This window comes from Chelonoidis abingdonii, chromosome 7, assembly GCF_003597395.2.
Source record: "Chelonoidis abingdonii isolate Lonesome George chromosome 7, CheloAbing_2.0, whole genome shotgun sequence".
Lineage (NCBI taxonomy): Eukaryota > Metazoa > Chordata > Testudines > Testudinidae > Chelonoidis > Chelonoidis abingdonii.
Window position 1 is genome coordinate 9,763,415 of NC_133775.1, and position 25,762 is coordinate 9,789,176.

The 25,762-nt window shown below is 39.0% G+C and overlaps 1 protein-coding gene across 6 annotated transcripts in view; it reads left to right on the forward strand.

Annotated features, from left to right (window-relative positions):
• The window catches only part of ELAVL4 (ELAV like RNA binding protein 4), a 103,674-nt gene that overhangs the window by 36,456 nt on the left and 41,456 nt on the right, over window positions 1-25,762 (forward strand). For all 6 annotated transcript variants that reach the window (XM_032765426.2, XM_032765423.2, XM_032765421.2 and 3 more), the window contains exon 2: window positions 16,313-16,553. In XM_032765426.2, coding sequence (XP_032621317.1) covers window positions 16,313-16,553 — 241 coding nt within the window. The remainder of the gene's footprint in view (window positions 1-16,312; window positions 16,554-25,762) is intronic.

Genomic DNA, 25,762 nt, shown 5'->3' on the forward strand with positions numbered 1-25,762 from the left:
TTCCAGCAGCAAAAGTCCTATAATTCCAGTTGTTTCACAGCATCGTGGGTGAATTTGTAGAATGGTGGAAGGAGACTCAAACATCTTCCATTAGTGTTAGCTCTCTCAGAAACAGCTGATGAGAATGTTGACCTATCTCACCCATTGTGTAGAGACCTAGAAATTTTCTAGCAGAGCAGGTAATTGAATCGTACTGTTTAATAGGTTTTGCATGTTGACCCATAGTATGTTGATACTCATTTAGAACAGTCTGTTTTTCTAAGCAGCCAATCAAAGACCCTAAGTGTTTCTTTCTAGGATGCACATGAAAAACAACAGACTGACTTGAACTTTTTAAGATATCTTTTTCTGAAGACTTAACCGTAGGAAATAGAGCCATAATGGTAAATTACAGCAGCAAGTGATATTTAAAAGCTTCTGAAGCTGGACGGTGGATGAAGGAAGTTTGTTCTTTTTTTCCTAATGATTCTTCCTTTATTACAGCACTTTTAAGCGGCAAAAGGCTACAATTCCCACAGTTCTTAATTTAACTATAACTGACTCATCCTGTAATATCATGTTGTAATGCACCTAACCAGAATATAAAGTTCTGGGAATTGTAGTCTTTAATATGAATTATCTGTGTCGCCGCATTATCATACAGACAGTACAAATCCCAGAAGTCCACTTTTTTCCGGTAATGCCAAAACAAAAGTGAAATTTGTGACTGTCAGAATTATTGTCTTTATAGTAATCTTTGTCAACAGCTGATTTCCCTTGTATTTATTTTTCATGTGTGAAAAGTGACTCCTTCTCTTCTATTTAGTATATATACATTAGGTTCATATAAGAGTCACTAAGCTTTAGCCATTCTTGTTTATGGGCATTTTTGTTCAGTGGACAGTTTGATTTTAAACCTTCATATCTAATTTTTGTTTTTAAGGCTGGAAATCAACCTGATTACAGTCATTCTGATTTAAAACAAAAAAATGCAAAGTCAAAATACTAATGAATTGCGTTACTTAGTTCTATACTAACCAGTGGCCTACTCCTGTTTCTGTTATGTTAATGTCAAAATTCCCATTGACATCTGCGATTCAGGATCAGGTCCTAAAACGTTCACCATGGTCACAGTTTAAGAAGTCCATGTTTACCAAGTTCCTACATTGTGGTGAAGTGCTAACACAGTATTATGCACTCAGAATAGGAAATAATTTCAAGTTTTCAGATACCCAAATTAATTGTTCATGAATGGGAAATTTTTTATTACTGTCTTTGTATTCATCTTTTGCTATTGATAAGTTGACTTTCTACTGCTAATCAGTAACTTCCTTGCTCTTCTTTTTCCAGCATAGACTGCAAGCACCTTTGGGCACCTGTCTTTTAAAGCATTGTGCACGCTCATGGCACTGTAGAAATAATAATGTATATACACAGATACTTCATAAATAAATGCAGTTTTAATACTGAGATCTTTGTTCCTTTGTTTGATCCTGGCAGTACGTGTGTAGGGAAGATACATTTTAGCAGAATTCATGAATGCTAGAAACGCTTCCTAATGTGCATGTGCCAGCTATGCCGTGGCAATATTGCTGTTAATTTCCTTACTGTAAGAACAGCTGTTCCAGGAAATGATCTCTTTGCTTGATATGGAAAGTCCTGGAAAATTCAATACAGAGTTACTGTAGTGGTTGCAGACGTTCTTAATATGACCAGTGATAGAAACTAACTCTTTAATCTTCAGAGTAACTTATTCTTCTTTAGAATAACTGGGGCAGGACAAACTTAATATTTTCTGCAGTTTCTTATACTCAGTGAGAGATTTCCTGAGTGCACTTCAGAATTTGACATTGTGTTTGATAATTTATAGAGCATAGTTTATATTTAACTGTAAATACACTAATCCAAGAAAAAAAGTATTTTTAGAATCTTTTATTGTCAGTACTTATGACCTAACTACTGAAGGAAATATTCATATATATTTTAAGACATTTACTTAAAAAAGAAAAGGGGGAAAAAGTGGGGTTAATTGCCATCAACCCATCTTTGCTGTATTCAGATTTATAATGGTTGGTTTGTTTGTGGTTATCAACATTTAGAACATCATTGGAGCATTAATGCACAACCATTTTAGTCATGCAGGAACCAAAATTTTTCTGTAATGTTTTTGCACCAGCTTAGATGCTGGCATGATGCTATTTACCCTCAGCAGGCAGAGATAGAAAATATTTTTAAGTGATGCCATGCCACCTACATTGCCCTGATTTGTTTTCCTTTTCCCACATGGGTGAAATACCCTGATTGCCCAGGCTTTGTAAACAACTTTAAATAGTCCAGCTGGCTGAGACCGAAGGGTCATTTGAGTCTTGCTGACTGTTACTGACATCATTAACCAAAGGAAAGGAACCTGGCTTTGTGGTTTTGAGCCTTCTATGACAAAGAGTTACAAAAATGTCATTGTTAAAAAATATTTTCCATCTCCACCTGCTGGAGATAAATGGCATCATGATCTTCAGTAGGTTGCTTCCTGATGTGATATCCTAGGCTGTTATGATACCAGGCAGAAACTGCACCTAATTGCAACAACATATTAATTTATTTATGGGCATTTTAATGGGGCACAAAGGTTTCTTTTGGTTGGGAGCGGATAGGCAGATGGGCAGAACATAGGATGTATTTGATTAGGTTCCCCGTTGCTTCTAGATGATCCGGTGGCAGCAGTGGAAGTCTGTTCTTTTCCATATGCACCTGGCTGCACCCTTTCTCTTGGATATGGACTTTGCAACCTTGATTAATGCTTTTGTCACCTCTAGGCTGGACTTCTGACATGTGCTACACATGCAGCTACACCATAAATCCATTTGGAAGCTACAGTTAGCTCAGGGACAGCAGCATGTTGCAAAACAGTATCCCACCATGAACAGGAGGCTGGTGTCCTATGAATTGCACTGGTTGCCTGTTGGCTTCCACATAAGGTCTTGCATGTTGCCTTTGACCTGTGAATCACTAAATGGCTTGGGACCCCAGTCTCTGTAAGGCTATGCCTCTTTCTCGCAGTTGAGATCAACAGAAGTGCTGGGGGAGCCCCTTTAGTGTAGAAGAGAAGAAGCCTCCCCATGCAGGGTTTTGTTTTTGTTTTTTTTTTCCCTGAGGCTTGCTCAACTTTGAAATTTTACTGTTCCCCATAGTTTGAAATAGTTAGACTTTTTTGACTTCACGGTATACTGCAAAGCCCACCTATTTGGAGAGAGCAGAGGTGATGGGAGTGGGATTTTCTCTGAAAATTTGAGAGAGGGGAGGTTTTGATATGGCTTGTGTCATGTTTCGCTGTCTGGTGGCTGTATGTAGAATCATAGATTTTTAAGGCTAGAAGGAATCATTATGATTATTTAGCCTGTGCTGTAGGGGCTAGTGAGGTATATGCCATTATGTTGTCTCTTAATGATAATGTAATATATCTTTAACCGATGCCAAGGTTGCTTACAGCCCAGTATAGGATTTCTTTCATGTGTATGATTTTTTTAAATGTTAATAAATAAAATATTTTTCTCCTTGAAGTGTTTCACAGTCCAGTGGCTTTAAATTCTTCTCATTTAGTGTATACTATAAATATTTCTTCTGTAATATAGATCACGAGAATGAACCTAGACATAGGGGATATATGTAATGGTAGGGTATTTCTAGGTATTTTTTGCCACCAGATAGTCCTCAGATACTCAGCTTTTGATTATCAGTATGTGATCCTTTGCTTTGCAATAGCTTCAATATTTATTTACAATATTCAAAATTTAAAAATTTGGGCCCCCAGAAGCAGGAATCATTCTCCATAAAAATACCATCAGTTTCACAAGCAACGTCAGCATGACACGAGATTCTTGCCTTATGGATGCGTTATCAACGTAAGTTAAAATCAAGTATGTTCCTACTCCAGAACTAATCCATTAGGTTTAGATTCCTTAATGTTGAACAAATAAGAGTACTGCCAATTCAGGACAAGCTAACTTTCCTGATGGAAGAGATGTGACTTGCATTGCATCAGATCATGTCCTGTTTTGCCCCAGTCTCCACCTCCTAGACCTGAAAGCAGCAGTAGTTGTTGCAAGAGGGAAAAAAGTTCACACATCTACTAAAGTTCTCTAGATGTAGTTACTGCTATGTTTTCATTAAGGCTCTGTTGAAAGTAAAGTTTAGACTATGTTGGACAGAACTGGTGCAGTGCATGTTTGGATACACCATCAATTTCTGCATAATGTAGGCCTTCATGTAAATGAAACACATAAGGGTAACATTTTCAAAAATGTCTGTGTGACTTGGAAGCCCATGTCCCACTGAAGTAGAATTAGGTTTCTAAATCACAAAAGAGATATTGAAAATTTACCTTTTGTTTGTACACCTGAGTATTAATTCCAGCAGCAGGGGTTCTTAGTAAGATGATGCTCATGGACCTAGCAGGTTCCTGGGACCTGTTTCCACAGTTCAGAGGTTAGAGCATTGGTTTAGTAAACCAAAGATTGTACATTCAAATCTCGCTGGTGCTTAGGTAGCAGTTTCTAGCTGGCCTTTTTAATACTTAGTCCTGCCATGAGTGCAGGGGACTGAACTAGATGGCCTCTCAAGGCTCCTTCCAGTCCTACGATTCTCTTCTGAGTTCTGTGTTCTTTGTTGGCCTCCAGCTAGTATGTTTCTCTCCAAACTTTTAAAATCCAAACTATATAGCTGTATAATATGGGGTTCTCGGTCTAAACTTGTGGATTGGGAAAGAGTTTAGAGTAGACGATTCTTAAAAGGAAAAAAGTGATTAAAAACGTGGTGCCATAGTGGTGCTCTGTCAGTCTTTGCCAGCTGGGGACCTGGCCCATTATACTTGTGCAACATGCACACACACACAAAACAAATATGAAAAGTTGGTAACTTAATTAAAAACAAACAGGAAACTGAACTAATCAGTAGAGATTAAGAATCAAATGCATAACAGCTTAGTATCAAAAAAACTAAAAGAAAACCAAAAAGAATGAAATAGTCCTGGTGCTTTCCCTGTGCTTTTGTATATATTTAGGTTGTAAGCACCGCAGGGTAGAGACCTGTCTTATGTCTCTGTCTCTAGCACAGGGGTGGTCAAACTTTCTGGCCCAAGGGCTACATCTGGGTATGGAAATTGTATGGCGGGCCATGAATGCTCATGAAATTGCGGGATGGGTTGCAGGAGGGGTGAAGGCTCTGTCTAGGGGTGAGGGCTCTGGGGTACAGGAGGGTGCTTTAGACTAGGACCAAGGGATTCGGGGGGTGGGACAGGGGCTTGGGTGTGGGAAGGGGTCAGGGGTGCAGGCTCTGGGGGCGTGTCCCTCAAGGAGCTCCCAGGAGCAGCAGCATGTCCCCCCTCCTACACGGAGGCTACTACACGGAGGCACGAGCAGTCGGTTCTGCACGCGGCCCCATCCGCAGGCGCCATCCCTGCACCTCCCCTTGGCTGCAGTTGCCAGCCAATGGGAAATGCAAGGGCGGCGCTTGGGGCACGAGCAGCATTCGAAGCCCCTGGCTACCCCTCCACACAGGACCTGGAGTGCGGACATGCTGCTGCTTCTGGGAGCTACGTAGCACCACGGCATGTACAGAGTGGGGCAAGCCCCCGACCCTGCTCCTCGGCTGGAGCGGGGCAAGCCCCAGGACCCTGCTCCCTGGCAGAAGCTCGAGGGCCAGATTAAAACATCTGAAGGGCTGGATGCGGTCCCTGGGCCATAGACTGCCCATCCCTGCTCTAGCACAATCTTGTATTTATTTACTTGTCTAGCTAGGTAAGCTGTTATGTCTGCCTAAGTTCATGTCTAGTGCAGCCATTATTGTGGTGTGTTTTGTACCTGAGGTTACCACCTTGCTAGCAAGCACAGAGTGGAAATACTCTTCTTTTTAATGTAGCCTTTTAAGAGTTCATGGATAGGTCAAAAGGAGTCGTATAGTCAATAGAAGACCTCTTTTCCCTTTGTAACATTCACTGTCTAACACAGGTATAATCTTTTGGGGAAGGGGGGCGGGAATCCCAGGATACAGTGTGGCTTGGAGCACCTGATCAAGGAAAAACTGGCTTGCTAGTCATGAGACTATTTGTTTCTGGGTTTTTTCCAGAGCTCTCTTGTCCTTCAAATGCAACTTGAAAGAACAAGTAGTATATTAAACACACAAAAAAAACTGGAGGGAAATGAGGTGCGATATGGTATGATCAAAAAGCTGATAAAACTCTTAGGTAGAGCGTAACCTGATTTCAGCATGCAAGCTTAGCAAAATGAAAGAAAGATAATTGAAGAAGAATGAGGTTTGCTTTAGGGGCAGTGGAACCCGACCTTGGATTCCTTTGTTCTAATTGATAGAATGTAGGGAACTTTTAGTGTATGTAGCCCCATGACCTTCTGTCCAATAAAATCAGGGCTGTATTCTCCATCTTTGACCTTAGTGGCATAAAAGATGGAAGGCAAATTTCAGTGAAACCAGTCCAAATAGAAAAGATAATTCAAACTCTGCTTTCCACCAATGAAGTAGATTGCCTTGGTGAAAAGAGTGACTAACTTTGGTTCAGATGCAGGCAGGTCATCCATTATGACTTCTCAGCCATTCTTTCCTGCATAATGTTCAAAACCCCAGAAATGTTCAGTAAGTTGTTGTTTCATGCTCGAATCCAAACTGGGCATTTGCAGAGTACTAAAAATAGAACTACGTAGAATTGGGACTTTAGAAGAATGGAGACACTCTTTGTGGCCTCATCAAGAAAAGAAGTTGTTGCAAATGGGTATTAATATCCTGCATAATAGAGGCACGTAAGGAAAAGAAAAGAGATTCTGCTAGGTTTAAATGGCACACGACAGCAGAAGTCACATCCTGCTTTGGAAGAAAACAAAGGCTTTATTCTCAGACATAGGCAAAGCTGTAATTTAACAGTAGGTTTCTGCATGTCTTCAGAAATTGCCGCAGACATGACAGGGCACATGTAGCACATGGTTGGAAAGCTAGACTAGTGGTTTTACCCCATCTCTGGCAGTTGGGCTGATGATAGCACTTGTGTGGAATTGTATAGCAGGTGCAGGGTCTTGTACAAGGTTTGTCAAACGGGTCGCCGCTTGTGTAGGGAAAGCCCCTAGTGGGCCGGGCTGGTGTGTTTACCTGCCCTGTCCGCAGGTCTGGCCGATCGCAGCTCCCACTGGCCGCGGATTGCTGCTCCGGGCCAATGGAGACGCTGGAAGTGGCGGCCAGTAAGTCCCTCAGCCCATGCTGCTTCCAGCAGCTCCCATTGGCCCAGAGCTGTGACCCCTGTTTGAGTAAACCTGGTCTTGTACTTCTTGGCCATCCCCAAAATCTCTGTGGATAGAGGTAGAAGCCATATGGAATGTGTGATGTGCCTATTTAGACTCTTCTACGTAGTTGCAGGACATGTATCCTAGCCTTTGAGAATGGCTTCTTTGACTAGTTTATCTGTTGTATAATATGTTGACTAATGACAGGGTAGTTTCGATAATCTTAGACTTTCCATCCTATTCAAACAGGCAGAGTATCTGTAGAGGACAGCATCCTTTGGGAACCACACCAAATGAAATGTATAGTAGGAACAAATGTTGAAGATAAAGAGCCAGATTTGGCCGTTTTGTTTTTTTTTGGCCCGTTGGTTCCATTGTTGGATAAGAGCTTGGAGGAAGATGCTCTTGTGATTAAGAAACTGGTTGGACTGGAACTAGGGAGATCTGGATTCAAATGCTACCTGTGACGCAGACTCTCTCTATGACCTTGGACAGGTCATTTAAGAATTCCTTTCTGCTTTGGTTTCCCCTTCTGCAAAATGCAGGGAGGGGGGGAGATAATATACTTTTTATTTCACTCCTACACTACTACTTGTATGTTTAGGGCAGGGTAGTCTGTCTCTGTTTGTACAGTGTCGGGTATGAGGAGACTCTGATCTCAGATCCTCAGGCACTACTGTAATTTAAATAGTGTTTCTAATAAATTTTATTTTCTTTGCACTGGTAGGTGCATCACAGATGATAGGAATGTAAAAATAAACAAAAAACCCTTTTACACCTCTGTGTATCATTTTAATGTTACAGACATTTTTGTCCTAAACAAGTTTAGCCATTTAGAAAGAAGAAAACGATTTTATTAAAACGAAGCTTTTCCTTTTAAAATTAATGAATTTGACTTTTTGTAAGCGTGATTTTCGTGTGCAGTAAAATTATGGCACCCAGTAATTGTGAAATTGCAGGAAAAAAAAACTACTGCACTGTACTCTGAAAACAAAATTTTATAATGAAACTAAGGTTTTGTCATGTGAAATAAAATGGCGGTAACAATAACTTCGATTTAATGCATTTTATTTTCCAGGATAATCCTTTCCGCTACATGGATGTGTAAATATTAACTACACCTTTTACAGGAAGAGGGGGGAAGATAAAGCATGTAAAAATTGTCGGGGGGAGTATGTCAAAATACAGAGGATTAGATAATTATTCATTTCTGGGATACTGGATATCCCTTGAGGCAGAATTGCTCTATAGCTTAGTTTTCCTCTTTTATTTCATGTTCATGATGTATTTATTAAGTAAATAATAACAAGTCTAGCTGTGTAGTACATAAGCTTTAGTAAAGAGGTAATTGACGGTGAAATTTGACAGTTGTGTTACGGAGAGGAAAATGTGTGTGTTCAAGATCCACAAAGACATTTTCCTTGCTCCTCTTAAGATTAGCTGTGAGGGAAGTGTGCATGTACATCCAAGGGGTAGCGTTTGGCTTTTAATTCCAATTTTTGCCAGTCTGTGCTTTAGAAAAAACAAATAGGTTTAATTACTGTTTATTATCGTGGTTGCGTCCAAAGGATTTTGTGCCATGTGCTGTATAAAGACATAGGCAGACACAGTACTGGCCCGGAAGAGTTTACAATCTAAGGCCTCATTCCTGCAAACACTTAATGCACCTGCTTGCTTTTACTATCATGAATATTCCCTTTGAAATCTATGGAGCTGCTTACGGCAGTGTAGTTAAGCATGGGTGTAAGTGCCTTTGGCCCCTGTCCTGCACATACTTACTATATGCTTAACTTTTCACTTATGAGTAGCCCGTTTGGCTTCAGTGGGAATACTCATGTGTAGAGTTAAGCACGTATGTGTTTGTTGGTTTGGGGGATAAGACTCCAGTCCTGAAAGCAGCTAAACCCAGTTGGGTCCCTGCACTTGGGGAAAGCTTCTTGAAGGATCATGGTTCGTACAATGCAAAAATCCTTCATGTCGACACTGTTGGTATACTGGGAATTATTGTTAAAAAACTGTTTTTCACTAAGGGCTTGTGTACATGGCACTGCAGTCTGGACTATGGGGTTGTGAATTGCAGAGCACTGTAAAGTGTTGCACTTTAATTGCCCCATATGGACCCGCTGGAGTGAACAAGAAGGTGCTTCACTCACATGAACGTAATCCCGTGTCACACAGTTTTCCTTGTAAATGTCTACTAACATTTTATTTAAATATGGCTATGGGACCTCCACCATAGCACCATTTGTTTTCATATGTAAAGCAAACAACTTGCAATGCTAATTAAAGTGCTCTCTTATTTTATCTAAGAGTTTTGCATTATTTATCTAAATTCTCTTTTATGGGTGAGTGTTCTGAGTTTGTTCATTAATGAATGCTTAGAAATACTATAAAATTAGACCTCATGAATTCTTCATGAGGTATAATTTACCATGATCATTTTTCCTCGCATTTAGGTGCTGTGAACAATTTATAATATTTTTGACTTCTGAGTGCTAGAAATAATCTGTCCATATGAACTGGATACTTTCCATAGTTCTTAGAATTTTTCTCTGATTTTGCTTTCTTAGGAAAAGTCTGTTTGTGGAATCTTTGCAAAACACTGCCCTTTGGCTTTTATAAACAAATATTTATTTTTGGCAACTCTAATTATTATTGTACGTTCGCTGTGTATAGCAGATTCCCAGGGTATTACCTATAGAAAGTGTGTACACACATGTAATTCAGATAAGAGTGGGTTTTTAAGGACATGATTTGTTATTATAAAGAGTTTTCAGTGTGTGCAACACTCTTCTCAGTTCAACACATGGACTCTTTTTGAGACTACAGAGAACAAATTTTATAAATGTAAAATGTATATTTACATTTATTGAGCCATTGGCTATTGTTTATGCATGCAATAGGAAGATAAGGCTCTCTTAATCTGTTTGTGGGTAGTTTTCTAAATGATTCATTAACTGTTCTTTGTAATGGTAGATGGATGTAACGTATTTACTGTACTAACAACTAAAGATTAATGTCAGTTACCAGTAGTTTGTTTAAGCATTATAATAGTTTTATTTACATTAGACATGCAGGTATTCTTTGCATTATTGGTGAAACTAATATTTTAGCAGGAAGATTAAATCCACTGTATTCATTAGAAATATTGATATGAAGATTCATAAGAAGTATTTCTTAAATATTATTTAGAATGTAGGAGCTGCTGGGGTGGATTTTTGTTGTTGTTGACGTTCTTTGGGGTTTTTATACCTCATTTTGTGATTAGCTGTGCTTTGCAAAACACTGGCAGAGCTTATGCAGTCCTCCCAAGCAACAAAGTATTTCTTTGTGCAACCTGTCAAATTAAAATACCCTGTAGTTTGCTGATATATCACCATACTGAGAAAAGTAGTACACCAAGAAATAATTTTAGAAAATGGAGGTCTGATGAAACGCATCCTGAATTGAGGACAAGACTTGCCTTCATTTGAAATAGATTGATAGACATAAAATAATAATCAAACTTGAAATTCTGTTTTGCTCACATGGAAGATTAGTATAAATCAAATTAATTTTGCCTTGTGCTTACAGAGATAATATTCAAATTAATGTTGGTTTCTAAATTATAAATGTATACAGTATCTATAACTCTCTTTTTTTCTAGGATGGTATGCACATATAGAATTAGTATAATTCTATATCTCTAGTATTGTTTCTATACCAGAAGAGTACAACACAAAGCGCCCTTGTTGAATAATTTAGAGACAAAGGATATAGAGTCATTTCACAGTTGGAAAAACAAAACAAAACAAAAAAACCCCAACCAGGATTCATCTACTTTGAAGGGCACTTCATCTTGGACTATAACCAATAGCTTTTTTAAAAGGCACCTTTGTAGTGACAGTTTTTTTAAGGAACATATTTGTTAATCTGTGTATGGAGAATAATATTGTTAGAGATGGCCCAGACTGCCAATTCCTTAAAAAAAAAATAACTTTTCATAATACTTGTATTTGTGTGAATGTAGATATGGGGAATTGCTCTTGCAGTGTAACACTTTAAGACCAACAATACCTGTCTAAATTGCATTAAATAAATTATTGTACAAAAACAACAGAAATGTTGAAATAGACATCAGTGGCTTAAGTTTTAAACATAACTATGTAAAACATTGTTTCAGGGAAAGTGTATGTAGGGAGAGGGGATTTTGAGACTAAGAGAGACTCTGTTGTATTTTTGCATTGATTTTGTCATTATTTGAATAGACCTTTAGACCTGAGAAGATGAACGTATGGTTTTTCTCTCTGCAAGACATTTGTGGAAATGAGCTACATCCCCATAGTGATTCTGCTCTAGTAAGAGATGACTTCGGTAAAAATAATAATAATCCAATGCAAGGACCTTTGTAGTAATTCAAACACTGTAAAAGCAAAAGGTGTGTCCAGGAAATAACAGGAGACCCTTCTCTAGAATGTTGATGATGTGGTGAATAATAAGTTAACTTCTTTTTTTCAGTGAGTGTACGGAGAGGAAATAAGTGGGTTGATGAAGAGCATTTTTTAAAATAAAAAATTTATTTATTAAGTAACACACAATAGGTTCCAACAACATTTTGATATTGAAGAGATAGTAAACTCTACTACAGCTAGCTTGTAACACACAGAACTAACCTGCAGAACCTCTGAGTTTAGAAGTGCTAAGTGGAGGTATGTCTGAAAAGGAGTATTAGGACTGTTATTTTTGTTGTCATAAATATTTTAATTTTTTTAAAATGGTTTGTCAGAGAATATAGCCTAAGTAAACATTATCCATTCATGCTGATAAGAACTTGGGAGTGCTTTCTCTGATACATAACTGCTTTTATACATAAATCCTCAAAAATCTCTTCTATATGAAGGAAAGTCTTAAATTATTTAATGAAAAATCAGTGCCTCAGATGTTTGTTATGAACGTTTCTGGTAATATATTTTGAGTTCCCATCAGGTTTTTTTTCTTCTTGTTCTCTCATGTAGAGAATAAGAAGGCAAAGTTACTTTTAGAAACTCACACAATATTTCAGCAGAAAGCAAATCTTGTTCCTGATTTTCCTTTACGTTGGTGAAAATGAGGAGACATTTCTTTGAAGGTTAATGAAGTTGAACCAGAGTAAGTGAGAAGAAAATCTGGCCCTAAGATGCCAGAGTAATGAATGCTGAGATACTAGCAGTGAGGAAAACATCTTAAAGGGAAAATGTATTTGTTCAAACTCAGACTTTATAATTTCCATTATGTTGTAATTTTAAAAATCTTAAGGATGAGCTATATATTTTGCTTGATGTTGAATATAAAATTTTAAAGAATATAACACTTTGTGCAACATTTGTAACCACTAGAATAGCTAACATTGAATTTTATCATCCTTTATGGATTTTAAAATCAAGATCAAAAAAGATCAAGGGGTACATATTTAACAAGGGTAACTAGCATGCCTCCTGCTTCTGTTACTAATAATAGAATGTCAGCCTTTACTTCTCAATGCTCTGCTCTGAGAGCATGATCCTGTTCTCATTCAAATCAATGGTCGTATTCTCATTAACTTCAATAGTGTAGGATCAAGCCTTAAAACAATTTATCTGACATTTCAGCCTATTTTTTTAATTAAATGTATTGCAGTGGTTTATATATCCATAAAGTGCTTTAGTTAACCATACCTACTCAGAATTTCCAGTCTCTAAATCTATCTTATTAATTTTCAATTATTCATTGGGTAAAATATTGGGTTTTGAATTTTGTGGTTGATATAAACGTTTGTAACAGCACAGATCTATTATAACCCGTGTTAGAAGGCACAGAGTAGGAGTTAACCAGTGAAAATGCAGAAATGATAGACGTTAACTAAAACGAGTATGTAAAATAGACATATTTTATCAGAAGAGGATGACTACGTCACTAATATTTGTGGACGTTTAAAACTGAGTTAAAATGTTAATGTTGGACCTGGTCCTGCAGAGCTCCCTCATCTCCTGTGGGCTTGGAGTTAAGTTTGCTCAGCACCTCAGTAGAAAGTACAAACCAAGATTGTGTTTTTTAAATCAGTTTGATGCAGTTATGTTCATACAACATAGATGAAAGAATTATGCTCAATTGAGCTGTAACTCCCAGAATACATTTGTTCAGCAGAGCGAGAGATAACCACCTGTACAGTAGACTACCAGCAAAGCTTACTGGGACTGGAATAAGTATTGGATTTAAGTTTAGAGAAGTACAGAAATGGAATGGAGTACAACATATTCTCTTTACTCTAAATCCTTTAATAGCATGTATAGGTGAATGTGCCTCTGAAATAGATTGAAGTAGGGAACATACTTGATCGTTGGTAAATGTCCAGAACAATGGATGGGGAAATGTTCAATGTGGTTATCTGAAGATTTAGGTAGTTTCCGGTCATGTGATTTGGCATTAGCGGTTCTGACTGGAATCTGTTGATGTTTTTAAGAAGTTGCCATTGGTATGAAGCCATCACCTACCTACATGCTCTGATTTTACTTTCCAAATACACTGCTACCCTGCTAGAATGCGACCCGATATAACATGGGTTTGCATATAGCGTGGTAGCAGCAGGGCTCAGGCGGCGCTTTAAAGGGTCCAGGGCTCCGGCGGCTGCAGGGAGCCCAGGTCCCTTTAAGTCACCACTGGAGCCCTGCCGCTGCTACCCTGGGGCGGCGGCAGCGGGGCTGGGCTGGCGATTTAAAGGGCCAGGGCTCCCCGCAGCGGCCAGAGCCCAGAGCTCTTTAAATCACCGCCGGAGCCCTGCCGCTGCTACCTGGGGGCTGCAGCAGTGAGGTCTGCTGGCGATTTAAAGGGCCTGGGGCTGCTGCGGGGAGCCCCGGGCCCTTTAAATCACTGCTGGAGCCCTGCCGCTGCTACCCCGGAGCTGTGGCAGCGGGTCTCACTGGTGATTTAAAGGACCTGGGGCTCCCCGCCGTTGGAGCCCCGGGCTCTTCAAATCACCGCTGCAGCCCTGCCACTGCTACCCTGATATAACGGCGTTTTACTTATAACGCAGTAGGGATTTTTGGCTCCCCACGACCGTGTTATATCGGGGTAGCGGTGTAGTTCTATTTCATATATTTGCTGTGCCTTTTTGTTAGCCATAGTGAAAGGTCTTCATTCGTTGAAAACTGTTAAATAAAGTTGCTGTTACTTGCTGTGCCAAATACTTTAAAAATAGCCATTCAAATCTGTTTATGTCCAATTATAAACAAAGGGGATATTTCATAGGTGAGGTATCAGAAGCAATACTTAGAGCTTGGTTACACTCGAAATTCCAAAGCGCTTTGAAGTGCAAGTGTGGTCGTGGTACCACCGCTGGGACAGCTGTCTCCCAGCGCTGCACATACTCCACCTTCCCGTGGGGTTTAGCCCCGCTGGGGCACTGTTTGCACTGGCGCTTTGCAGTGCTGTAACTTGCTGCGCTCAGGGGCGTGTTTTTTCACACCCTGAGTGAGAAAGTTGCAGCACTGTAAAGCGCCAGTGTAGCCAAGGCCTGAAACACATACATTCACAATCATTTTGGTTTGGTTATTTCTAGTGCTTCCTTTAATTTAAATCAAGTAGAAAACATTAATTCGCCTGGTACCAGTCTAGTTCAGAATACTTTTTATTCCCCCTCCAAAGTTTTGTAAGGAATTATTAAATCTATCTTGTCACAATATGTACTTTCCTGACTTTAAAGAAAGAAACCAAAATTAAGTCTTAGGTAGTTATTTTAATTATAGGTTCAGATCGACACAAGGTTCAAACTGTATGGTATCTCAGTACTCTTAAGTCTCTCTTGGATTTTTACTTTATCTTTAAATTTCCTTACCCTGTGTTAGTGGGAGTCTCTCCTGCTTGATAATACTTTAGATCACTGAATATCTGATGGTCTCTTTCAGAAACAGAGACCTTACTTACACTGGAGATTTTCCATGATTACAGCCATCTGCTTAGCTGCACCAGTGCAACCCCTTGAGTACACAGAGAAAGACACAGTTTGCACTGGTAGATTTTACCTCGATTAAGGTAGTGTCCACCAGTGCAAATCCTGGCTTTCCTCATCAATACCCGGGATTGCACTGGTACAATTATACTGAAGTTAATGGAGCTTCTAGATGAAAAGTTCTTGTATTATTAGATGTTGATCCTGCAGGTGCATACGTACACTTCAGTTGTGTGTTTAGTCCCACTGGCAGCTCAGATGCATGAGTGTTTGCAAGACTAGACTCTTACTTTATAACTAAAAAAAGACCATTCGAATCTGTTTTTGTGGCCTTAAATTTCAAGATGGAGAGGGGTTTTGATTGTTATCTGTATTCCTACCCTGTGAGCCATTTGAAAGTAATAGCTCTGGTAGAATCCAAAAGGCCCTTGGTGATTACAGAAAACACTAGAATACTCACATCCATGAAGTTTGCAGGTTCAGGGCCTGATGCTGTAAAGAGGAGTTAGTCCACTAGTGAAAAATATTACCGGAGAATGCAAGTAATCATTGGAGCCAATAAAAGGTGTGTTTTGTGTGATCGGGGGTTATTACTCGAAGGTGATCCAAACAACAACCATTTGCAGATTAAATGCTCCCACTTAATTTGATGTCATTGCACTTTGTGATACAGTTATTAAATAGGCAATATATTTTACCTTTTCAGTATAGAGCTCTATATTTACCTCTTCTGCTTTAATGGAACTGTAATTTTAATCATGATTATTACCTTAAATTATGATTAAATTCATGGTTAAATATACATTTATGAAAATAATTGGGTGATAAAAACAGAAATTAGCTTTGCTTTAACCAAAAAAGGGAGGGTTTTTTTTCACTGCTTCTTAGTATATGCTCACAGCCAAAGACTAGCATGACCTACTTTATAACAATAACACAGGAATCAAGCTCATTCATGTCTGTCTTTCTTTTTTTTTTTTTCTTTTTTTTTTTTGTAAAAGTGTCTGAATTGGCCATGAAAGCTGTCTACTCATTGATTTGCAAGTATCTTTAAAAATAGCAATTGTATGTGAAACTTCAGGCAGTTTTTGTTTTATTTATTTTTATTTAGATAATTAGCACCATGGAGCCTCAGGTGTCGAATGGCCCTACATCCAATACGACCAATGGACCCTCCAGCAACAGTAGAAACTGTCCTTCCCCCATGCAGACAGGGGCTGCCACAGATGACAGCAAAACGAACCTCATAGTCAACTATTTACCCCAGAATATGACACAGGAGGAATTCAGGAGTCTCTTTGGAAGCATTGGTGAAATAGAATCCTGCAAACTTGTGAGAGACAAAATTACAGGTATGCTCTTAAATATTTTTGATGTTGGCTTAGATACGCACTTCTGCTTTACGTAATCCTTTGGGCAATACAACTTTCGTGTCTTTAAAATATTCATAGATCTGTTGAGTTGTGCATAAGTGCATACAGTGGACGCCACAATAATTACCTTAACTGTTTATCCCCAGAATGGGAAATATTGCCAATACCCCAGTAAACTTCCTCCAGGTGGTAAACCTTCAGTCTTCAGTGGTGTCTATTGTGTATATATACAAATTGCAGGAGAAGCCAATTGTGTTCCAAGCCACATAAAGAGCTAGAAAAAGAATAACTAAGATTTCTGAAAAATTCATCATGTATTTATAAAACATAATTGAGAGGTGCATTTAGTAGAGGTTCACAGTTCATTTGAAGCCATTTACTTCCCCTATCCTCCTTTATTTTATTTATTTATTTTTCCCCTAACTTTAAAAAGAATAGTCTAAATCTTGTACTGTGTTTTTTGATTATTGGGTCTTGTTTATAGCTTTGTTCTCTGATACTCTTACCCTGTCTTAGCCCTTTTTCTCATGGAGTAAAATTTGTTGATAGGATTATCTGCAGAAGTTTCAGAAACAAACCCCTTGTAGTCTAGATCTGTATCAGAGAAAAGAAATGTGCGTGTCCAACCACAGGGGAGGCATGAACAGGTGAGGAAATACCTGCTCTGTTCTCCATCTTTGCTGCAGAACTGCAGCCATAGTCATACACTGGAACACATCCTATATTTAAAAAAGCAGTGGGATGAACCATCAGCTTTTATGGCTGATTGTGAAGGCTATGTGGTCTTTTTACTCCCACTCTAAAGGGGGAGTGGATGAAGTTTCTGCTGCCGTTTGGTGCATCACCAATATTATAGTTCATGATGTAGCATACATACGTGGAGATTGCAGTCACTGCCAGAATCTCTTCTATACTGGAACATCATGTTCCCTCATGCCCTGATTGTAGCAGGGTATTGGTTGCGCAAGGATCTGTATGAGTAATATTCAGCCATTTGCAAGTTCTGAACTCCATTTCTGCTGTGTTGTATACTGGAGCCAGGCACAAGCTAGCGCCACACCTGTACATGTTCTAAGTAAACCAGCACAGGATCTACCCTTAAGAAACTACAGATGCTCTTACCACATTTCCTTAACTATAGTAAAGGGTTTGACAGTCTTGGAAAAGGAAGGGTTCCCAAAAGACTTGTTTTTTTTCCTCCATATAACATACATATAGAGGGCTGTGGGTAGAAAGTGGAATGTAAAACCAGAGTATTCATTTTGAGAAGAGAGAATCATCTTGACAATGAGGATATAGACAAATAGTTTTGCTCTAGCGCTCACATACCCTTTGCCCTGACAGTATTAGTGTGATCCACTTAGTGCTTTTAAATGTGGAATGATTCCTTTTTCCTGTATAACAAAGCTCAAATTTAACACTGAGGCACATAATAAATGGCAGTAGCCCTGGAGCAAATCGCATTCTCAAAAATGTAGTTAATCACAACTCTCTTTTGCACATTGGTCGTTATGTATCTACCTCAGAATGTCCTGACTGGAAGACAGCTTCAGAAGTGCGAGGAAGAAGATTAGAAAAAGGGCAGTGAGTTGCCTTTACTTGGGCTTTATTTAGATTGTGGGATGTTCCAAGTGTTTTTCTTAAGAGCAGAGCTGCATGCATGGTACAGCAACATAACACTCTACTAGAATATATTTCCCTGGATATTTACTAGCACAGCTGTCAATTAGTTACAAAACTATTGTGTTTTTTCTTTCTAATCTAAGGAACTAAAATTACAGGTAACTTCAAGTGTGTTAGATATGAGTAGACAAACAAATATAACTTTTAAATCAAGTGCCACTAGAGTCTCGTGCTTCCAGTCTGGATTTTGATCATGAAAAATCCTGTTTTTCAGTATCTACCAGCATATTTTTAGTTTTCTAGACATCTCAGAATTAGTGATGTTTTTCCCTAACTGTAATCCTGAGTTTAGATGGTTAGAAAAATGCCATCTGTTATTTCGTTGGTGGGATGAGAACCCTGGATGTTGTCTTAGTCTTTACTTTCTTTCGTGTGTGTACTGTTTCCTCTTGGTTTCGTGCTGCCTCAAGGATTCTGTTTCATTAGTAGATGCTGTAAGAAAGTGCGTGTACTAGATTTGGATATGTTTCTGGGTGGTTGTCCCCCTAGAAATTTTCTTTCAATATAAATTGGATCATTCTTTGTGAAAGGATTTGTGTGCAACCAGTTTTTTCCAAAAATTAGGTTGGAGTAAAATTTTCAAAAGCGCCTAAGGGATTTACGGCCTCCGTCCCGTTCTCCAGACTGATTTATGCACTGAGGTGCCAAAGCCTCATGGAATTCAGTAGGCTTCTAAGTGTGAAAATGGAACTTAGGATCTCACATAACTTAGGCACGTTTCAAATCTTTACACCAGATAATTTCTCTCCATTCCAGAGTCCCAGTAGTTTGAAGTTTGGGGAATGGACTTAGTTCTTTGAGACTGTTATTTTCAAAATTACCTTGTTCACTTCGATTATGCTGATAGAAAACCATGATGGTTTCTTCTGAGTTCTTATTTTCTCTTCATCTTGAATTCACCATGCAATGGAAACAACTGCCACCACATCTAAACCTGGTTCCCCTACATCAGAAAGTCCTTGGAGCAAATAGAATAGTGGGGGACCTGACATGCAGTTTTAGCTACTGATCTTCTCTCCCTGTGTCCAGTGAGAAGACTGGAAGACCAGTCCACTCTTTCCCTCCACCTACTCCAGACACATTTTTTCCAGGCCCCTCAACCTTGAAGCCTGGAGAGTACCAGTGATTAGAATGTGAAATAAATAAGACTCCTCAAACTATGTCTAAACTATGGGTGTTGGCCTCTGGTCATGGTACACAGCACTAGGTAAGAAGTGTGTCCCCCCTGAGAGGTTCGCCAACACACACAGTTGTCATTTGCATCAAGATGAGCATAAACAAATAAAAAGACAAGACCAGACTCTCACTACAGACCCAGTTAAGTTTGATCAACCCTTGGCCCATGTACTGAGTAGTGAAATGCAAGTGAATAAAAATCAAGGCTGAAATATCTTTCAAGTTTGTTCTTTGTAGGAGTGAGAGCTTGTCAGAATGTCTGCCTTTTCAATGATTATCTGCTTTATTAACAATATCAAGCAGCATAATTTTTGAACATGTACTGCAGAATAAAATTAACAACAGTGCACAGTAAATTCTCTTGACGTGCTTGTAGACTTAAGCAAAGCTCTGAAACAGTTCATGTTCAATCTGCTTGTGGATTTTTGCATATTTTTGTTCAGAAAATCCATCTTTTGTGGTAGATAGATCTTTGTTTTGTCAGTGAATAAATAACATAAAAATATATACAAGGTGTACTATAGAAAGTAGGGACTGATAAGTGAGTCATTTTAATGAACACTGGCACAGTTTCTGTGAAGAATATGGACCTCTTTCATACACTGTACAATAGATCGCTTTCTCCTTGCTGGTAAAATATAACGTTGATTTTAAAGTAAAAGCAAAATTTGAATTAAAGTTGTGGTTAAGGGATTTTTAAACAAGTGCTTTCAGAAAAATAAAAGTGCATATTTCAAATGTGATCTAAAATTGTTAGACTGGCAAAATCATATTAGAAAAATCTCAAATAGGAGGGTGAACATTTAACTGGGCAAAAGATCTAGTGTTCCCCACCTTAAGGAAATGCACAGAATTTAGTCAGATAATATTTAGATTCCCGAAATATTTTTTACAAGGAGTTCCGAGCTAAACAAAGTCTGTTAAAGGTACAAGATCCCCTTGAGAGAATTTATATTCAGGATTATTATGCCATTATTTTAATAGGGATTAAAGTTACTGTATATGAACAACAACAGCAATAATAATCTGTTCAGTCTTCATACAGGTCTTCTGGAACAGTCATGAGATTTTTAAGAAAACTAATTCATGATGTTACCACTTGCTTAGGAAAGACACGTGTTTAAACAAGCATACTCCTTTATTACCGAAAAAAATGATAATTTGGTAGTATGCTGAACTCAATTATAACAGGAATGACAGGTTCCCAGACAGCCTTTAATTTGGTATTCAAAACCAAAATTGTGAACTTCAGTTTTGTTTGGTAGCTTTTCTGAACAGGCAGGATATACAGTACCTTTTTAAAAAGATGCTAATGATTTTAAAGTGGAGATATAACTCAGGCATACATTTTAATTATGGGGGAGAAGTTCAACTGGAGAATGTAAGGAAATGAGACAGGGAAAAACAGAAAGACCAAAGATATTTGCCATCATTTGGCAGGGAGTTTTAATAAAAGCAGAACTTGTGGTTATAAAGTGTGCTTATTAAATTCTTCATTTGCACTACCTAATTAATTCTAGCATTTTAAATTAACAATGAAACTGGTCCCTGCTGTACCATTTCATAGCTACAGCATATTTCGTCCAACAATCCAGTTGTTCAGGTTTAATCAGCAGCTCTCCAAAAATGAAAAAGAAGGGACTTGAGTGATGAAACTAAATAGCATAAACATTTTGAAGCAGCACTATATGAAATAGATTGCCAGCTTAGAGGAGAACACAAGCTGATTTTAGACTGTTCAGATTATGTAGCCAATAGTGTTGCTGTTATAAATAGAACAGTGTGCAGAGAGGCAAACAACTCTTTTAGTAAATTTTATAGCTTTCCAAAAGGCTAGTGTATATGAGGCAGTCTATGGAAAATAAGGGCTTATTATGGAATACCAACAAAAATAACTAGAATCATCGAAGACCTATATGATGCTGAATGTGTGGTCAGAGATAATAACATCAGCCAATGATTTGCAGTGACAGCTGGGCTAAAACAAGGGTGTATTATGCCCCCACTGTTTGCACTGGTCATTGACTGCATCATGAAGAAAATAACCACAGAAGGCAACAGAGGAATTTTATGGACATATGATAATGAGAAATTGGATTACCTTGTTTTTGCTGAGGACATTATTCTGCTCAGTTCAACACATTGCTTAATGGAAGAAAAGACCCAGCTTTTGACAGACATAGCAAAACAAATTAGTTTGTTCATCAAGAGGGGAAGGATGAACTATATGACTATCAACGTTCCAAAAGCAACCATCGGGATAGATGGAGAAACACTGAAAGAAGTAAGTCATTCTATACATCTAGGGGCCAAGTTGGGCTATGATAGTGACACCATGCTAGATGGTAAGCAACAAATATCAAAAGTAGCAAACAATTTTCATAAACTTGAAAAGATTTGGAAAAATAGCATGATCTGCACTGATACAAAAGTACAAACATTTAACGCAGGCATTGTGACTGTCCTGCTTTGTAAAGCAAACTCATGGAAATACACAACAGCAATTGATAAAATCAACTCATTCCAAAGTGAATGTCAGCAGATTTTCAGTCTATCGGAAACAGTTTATTGCAACATCAGAAAAACTAAGTGGAGCACACCAGTTTAAACCATCAAACACAGAAAAAAGACAATGATAAACATTTAGGACACTGTAGAAAGATGCCAGCAATGTGACTTCCATGAAAGAGAAAAGGAACACCAACTGGAAAGAGGAAATGAGGGTGACCTACAGAAACATTATGTAGCACAAGAGAGAAAGAAGCTAAATCTATCAGCGTGACACTCAGAAGCCTGTACCAAACAAGCACCAGACCAAAATAAACTATGGAAGCTTGTAGATGCCATTTGCATGCACCTTAGGGTGCGGAAGGATAAAGAAAGAAGGGAAAAAAGAAAGACAAGTATATGAAAGAAGATGGCCCAGATACTAACATAGACTGGACCTTTCTTCAAACAATGTAGCATCCCTAAGAAAAAGTCTTATTTGAGGCAACCCAAATTGGTTATTACTGGTGTCTCACATAATGCTTGTTATTTAAGAGGGAAAAAACCCAAACACCTGTTTAGAATCTTCTATACATGTACAATAGGCCTCCCCCCGCAATGCCAAATCTGAAGCTGAATTTTGGGCCAAGGCAGTTTCTTTTTTTTTTTTTCTTTTTCTTTTCTTTTTTTTGGGGGGGTAAACTATATTTCCGGGATATATTTATTTGTTGTTAATCTGTAGAGAAATTTCAAAAGTGATTTTCAAGGTGCAGGTTTTGTTTTGGTAAAATCCCGTAATGATCCAGACATATTGCAGAGTAAATGTTTGTCACAGGATTGCTGTGTGGGAAACATGCAGCATATGACAGAGTTTGAATATTCCTGGTTTATATCTTGAAATCAGATGTCCAATCAGGAATATTCCAGTGCGGGAAGTTCATTCCCACCCCACTCCGCCGCCAGTTTTTTTAATTTGTACCCAACTCTGTGAATGAAGCATAAAGGTTGCCGCGTGTCATTTGATGTCAGTTTATTAATATGCACCAGAGGTAGAGACTGGGATCTGTCGAGTGTTGCTGTAAAATTTCAGTTCAGGAAGAGTCTCAACCACTGACCTCTTGATGGTTCAAGTGAAAAGAGAGAATGTGCCAGTCACTGAGTGAAAGCACTGAAATAGGCTCTAATCTGCATATGGTTAGAGTCTGTTTATTGGGTGTGTCTTCTACTATCCTAGCTAGAAATTATGGGCCTTAAAATCTCCCTTCTCCTTGTCTCGCCTTCTATGACATGGAGGGGAGGAAAGAAGCAAAAGGCTCTGATCAAATTGCCCCAAATTTATCTACATGAGGAAATTGGAAGCAATGTCCAGTTGTGCGTTGTGTGTACTGTGTCATTGTAGGGTGCAGGAATAAGCTTTGTTGCAAGCAATGCTGCTGCCTTCCAGGTTCTTTCCCATAAACACTAAAACAGTAGTTCTCAAACTTTTGTACTGGTGACCCCTTTCATATAGCAAGCTTCTGAGTGCAACCCCCCCTTATCAATTAAAAACACTTTTTTAATATACTTAATACCATTATAAATGCTGGATGCAAGGCGGGGTTTGGGGTGGAGGCTGACAGCTCGTGACCCCCCATGTAATAACGTCCTGACCCCCTGAAGTGTCCCAGCCCCCAGTTTGAGACCCCCTGCACTAAAGCAATGAGTAACCTGATATTAAAGCATGCATTAAAAAGCCTTTACGGCAAGAGGAAGAAGAAGCTGGCGCTATTAAGGTGATCACTCCACAGACAAGCAGGTGTGACTATTCCTTTTCCTGGCCATCTGTTTTGCTAGTGACTCACCAGCAAACACAAGAGGAAAATAGTGTGTGGTTGAAATGGCGGGTCTAGATTTTATTTATTGACTAGTAGTTTTGCTTCAATTTTTTGGTGCTTCAATTTTTTGATGCTTCAATTTTTTGGTGTTAAACTGGTGATATCTTAGTAAAGCCTGTTTTTTTTATTGATGGGGTGTTTGACACTTTCCGAAACTTGGGCCTCTTCGAGTTTTTCAGTTTGAGCATCCAGAATCACTAACCACTTCTGAAAGCCCTGGCTGGGGTCTTCATCAGGAGTCCTGATGCCACAAGAGCAGAAGTCTTTAGCTGGCGTTAAATTGCAACCGAGAGTCTGGGAAGTAGAAAGGAGGAAAACTAGATATAGAAGTGTTACATAATGGTGATTCTTCTGCAGGGGAGAAGTTTCTGAGCTATGTCAAGCAGGTGATAATAAGGAGACTCCACTAGGTCATTTCCTAGTAAGCATTGTTCTTCCAGTTTCACCCTGCCCACCTGCAGCTGGAGATGTTCAAACTTTAAGTAACTTAATTGGAGAGTTTGGTGAATGGTAGAGTAGGTTAGCAAGTGGTCACAATGTGCATCTTGAGAACAGGGAACTTTCTGAAGAAGGCAACAAAACCACACCCCAAAATGTAAAGCCTATAAAGCAGTACCAAAAATAGTATTTTAAAGTTATGACTGGAAAGATCTTTTAGGTAATAGAGTGCATGCAGATAGAAAACGATGCCAATAGTGAAGCCTGTATTTAGAATAATATTGCTAGAAAGAGGTAATGGGAACTTTTTTGTTTTATTAATGGAAAATTCAGTATTTTTATACTGAAGCCTTGATTTTTGTGGCAAAAGCATACCGTTAAGTTGTTTAGATATATTTATATAGAATGGTAAAAATATGCTTCTTTATCATGGAGAAAGGTATTTCTCTTATTCATGGGAAAAGAGATGGTACAATTATTGATATCTGAATCTGGTGTGTTTCCTCCTGCTCCTGTTTGTTTGGGGTCTGATTCCAGGAGCTGCAGGTGGAATACTTTACTTCTGGAAGAATTCTGCACTACTGCACAGTACAGAAGTTGCGTAGAATTAATGTTCTGCGCAGATTTACATTTTCCCCTGCAGAATTGGTGCTGCAGAGCCTGGTTCCCTAGCTCGAGGTGCGCCTGCAGTTCCCGGGTTTGTCAGCCCTGCTTGCTTACATAGTGTAACCAGATCTCCTCTGTGTGCAGTAGCTACTGGAGCTGGTGAGCTATGCCCTGTGGGGAGAGGCAGGAGCAACAACTGTGAGCTGCAGGGAGAGGCCAGTGCTTTCCGGGAGGGAGACTTGAGGCAGTGGAGGGCATGACATGAACTTTTATGGGGACAGATGAACCTTTAAATTGTGACCACCAAACCCCCCCCCCCCCAGCAGATACTGGTGGTCTCTGCCCAGCATTACAGTAACAAAGCTTTGCAGAGCGATGCCTACGTTGGGGCTATGCAGGGCAGGGGTTGCAGGGGTTTGAGCCATGGGAACCCCATGCAGCCCCCTCAAATACCTCCTCCCAGTGCAAACATACCCCTCTAATACCCCCCCCCCCAAAAAAAAACACCTTATACTTTCCCTTCCCACGGCAGTGTCCTCTATTTGAGAACTTGGAATATGGTAACCCTACGGGGTGCAGTGTGAAAACACAAAAATTGACTAAAAGACTGGAGAGGCAGACTTTTCCCCCAAAATGTGCCCAACTGGCATGTGTGACACACCCAGACTGAGGTGCCTGACAAAAGCATAACAGAAAAAGGAACTGAGTTGTCAGAGGGGTTTCTTTAATTTTACTCCTGGGGGGATCTCTTTTGTTGCCTATATTGTTAGACATACTTGCTGACAGGTGTTTTGAAATAACATACCAAAATAATTGAAACCAGCATGTTTTGTGTTACTTTGACAAATAAAATATGCAGAATTTTTAATTTTTTGGTGCAGAATTCTTCCAGGAGTAACTTATTGACTAAAAGTTATGCAAGCA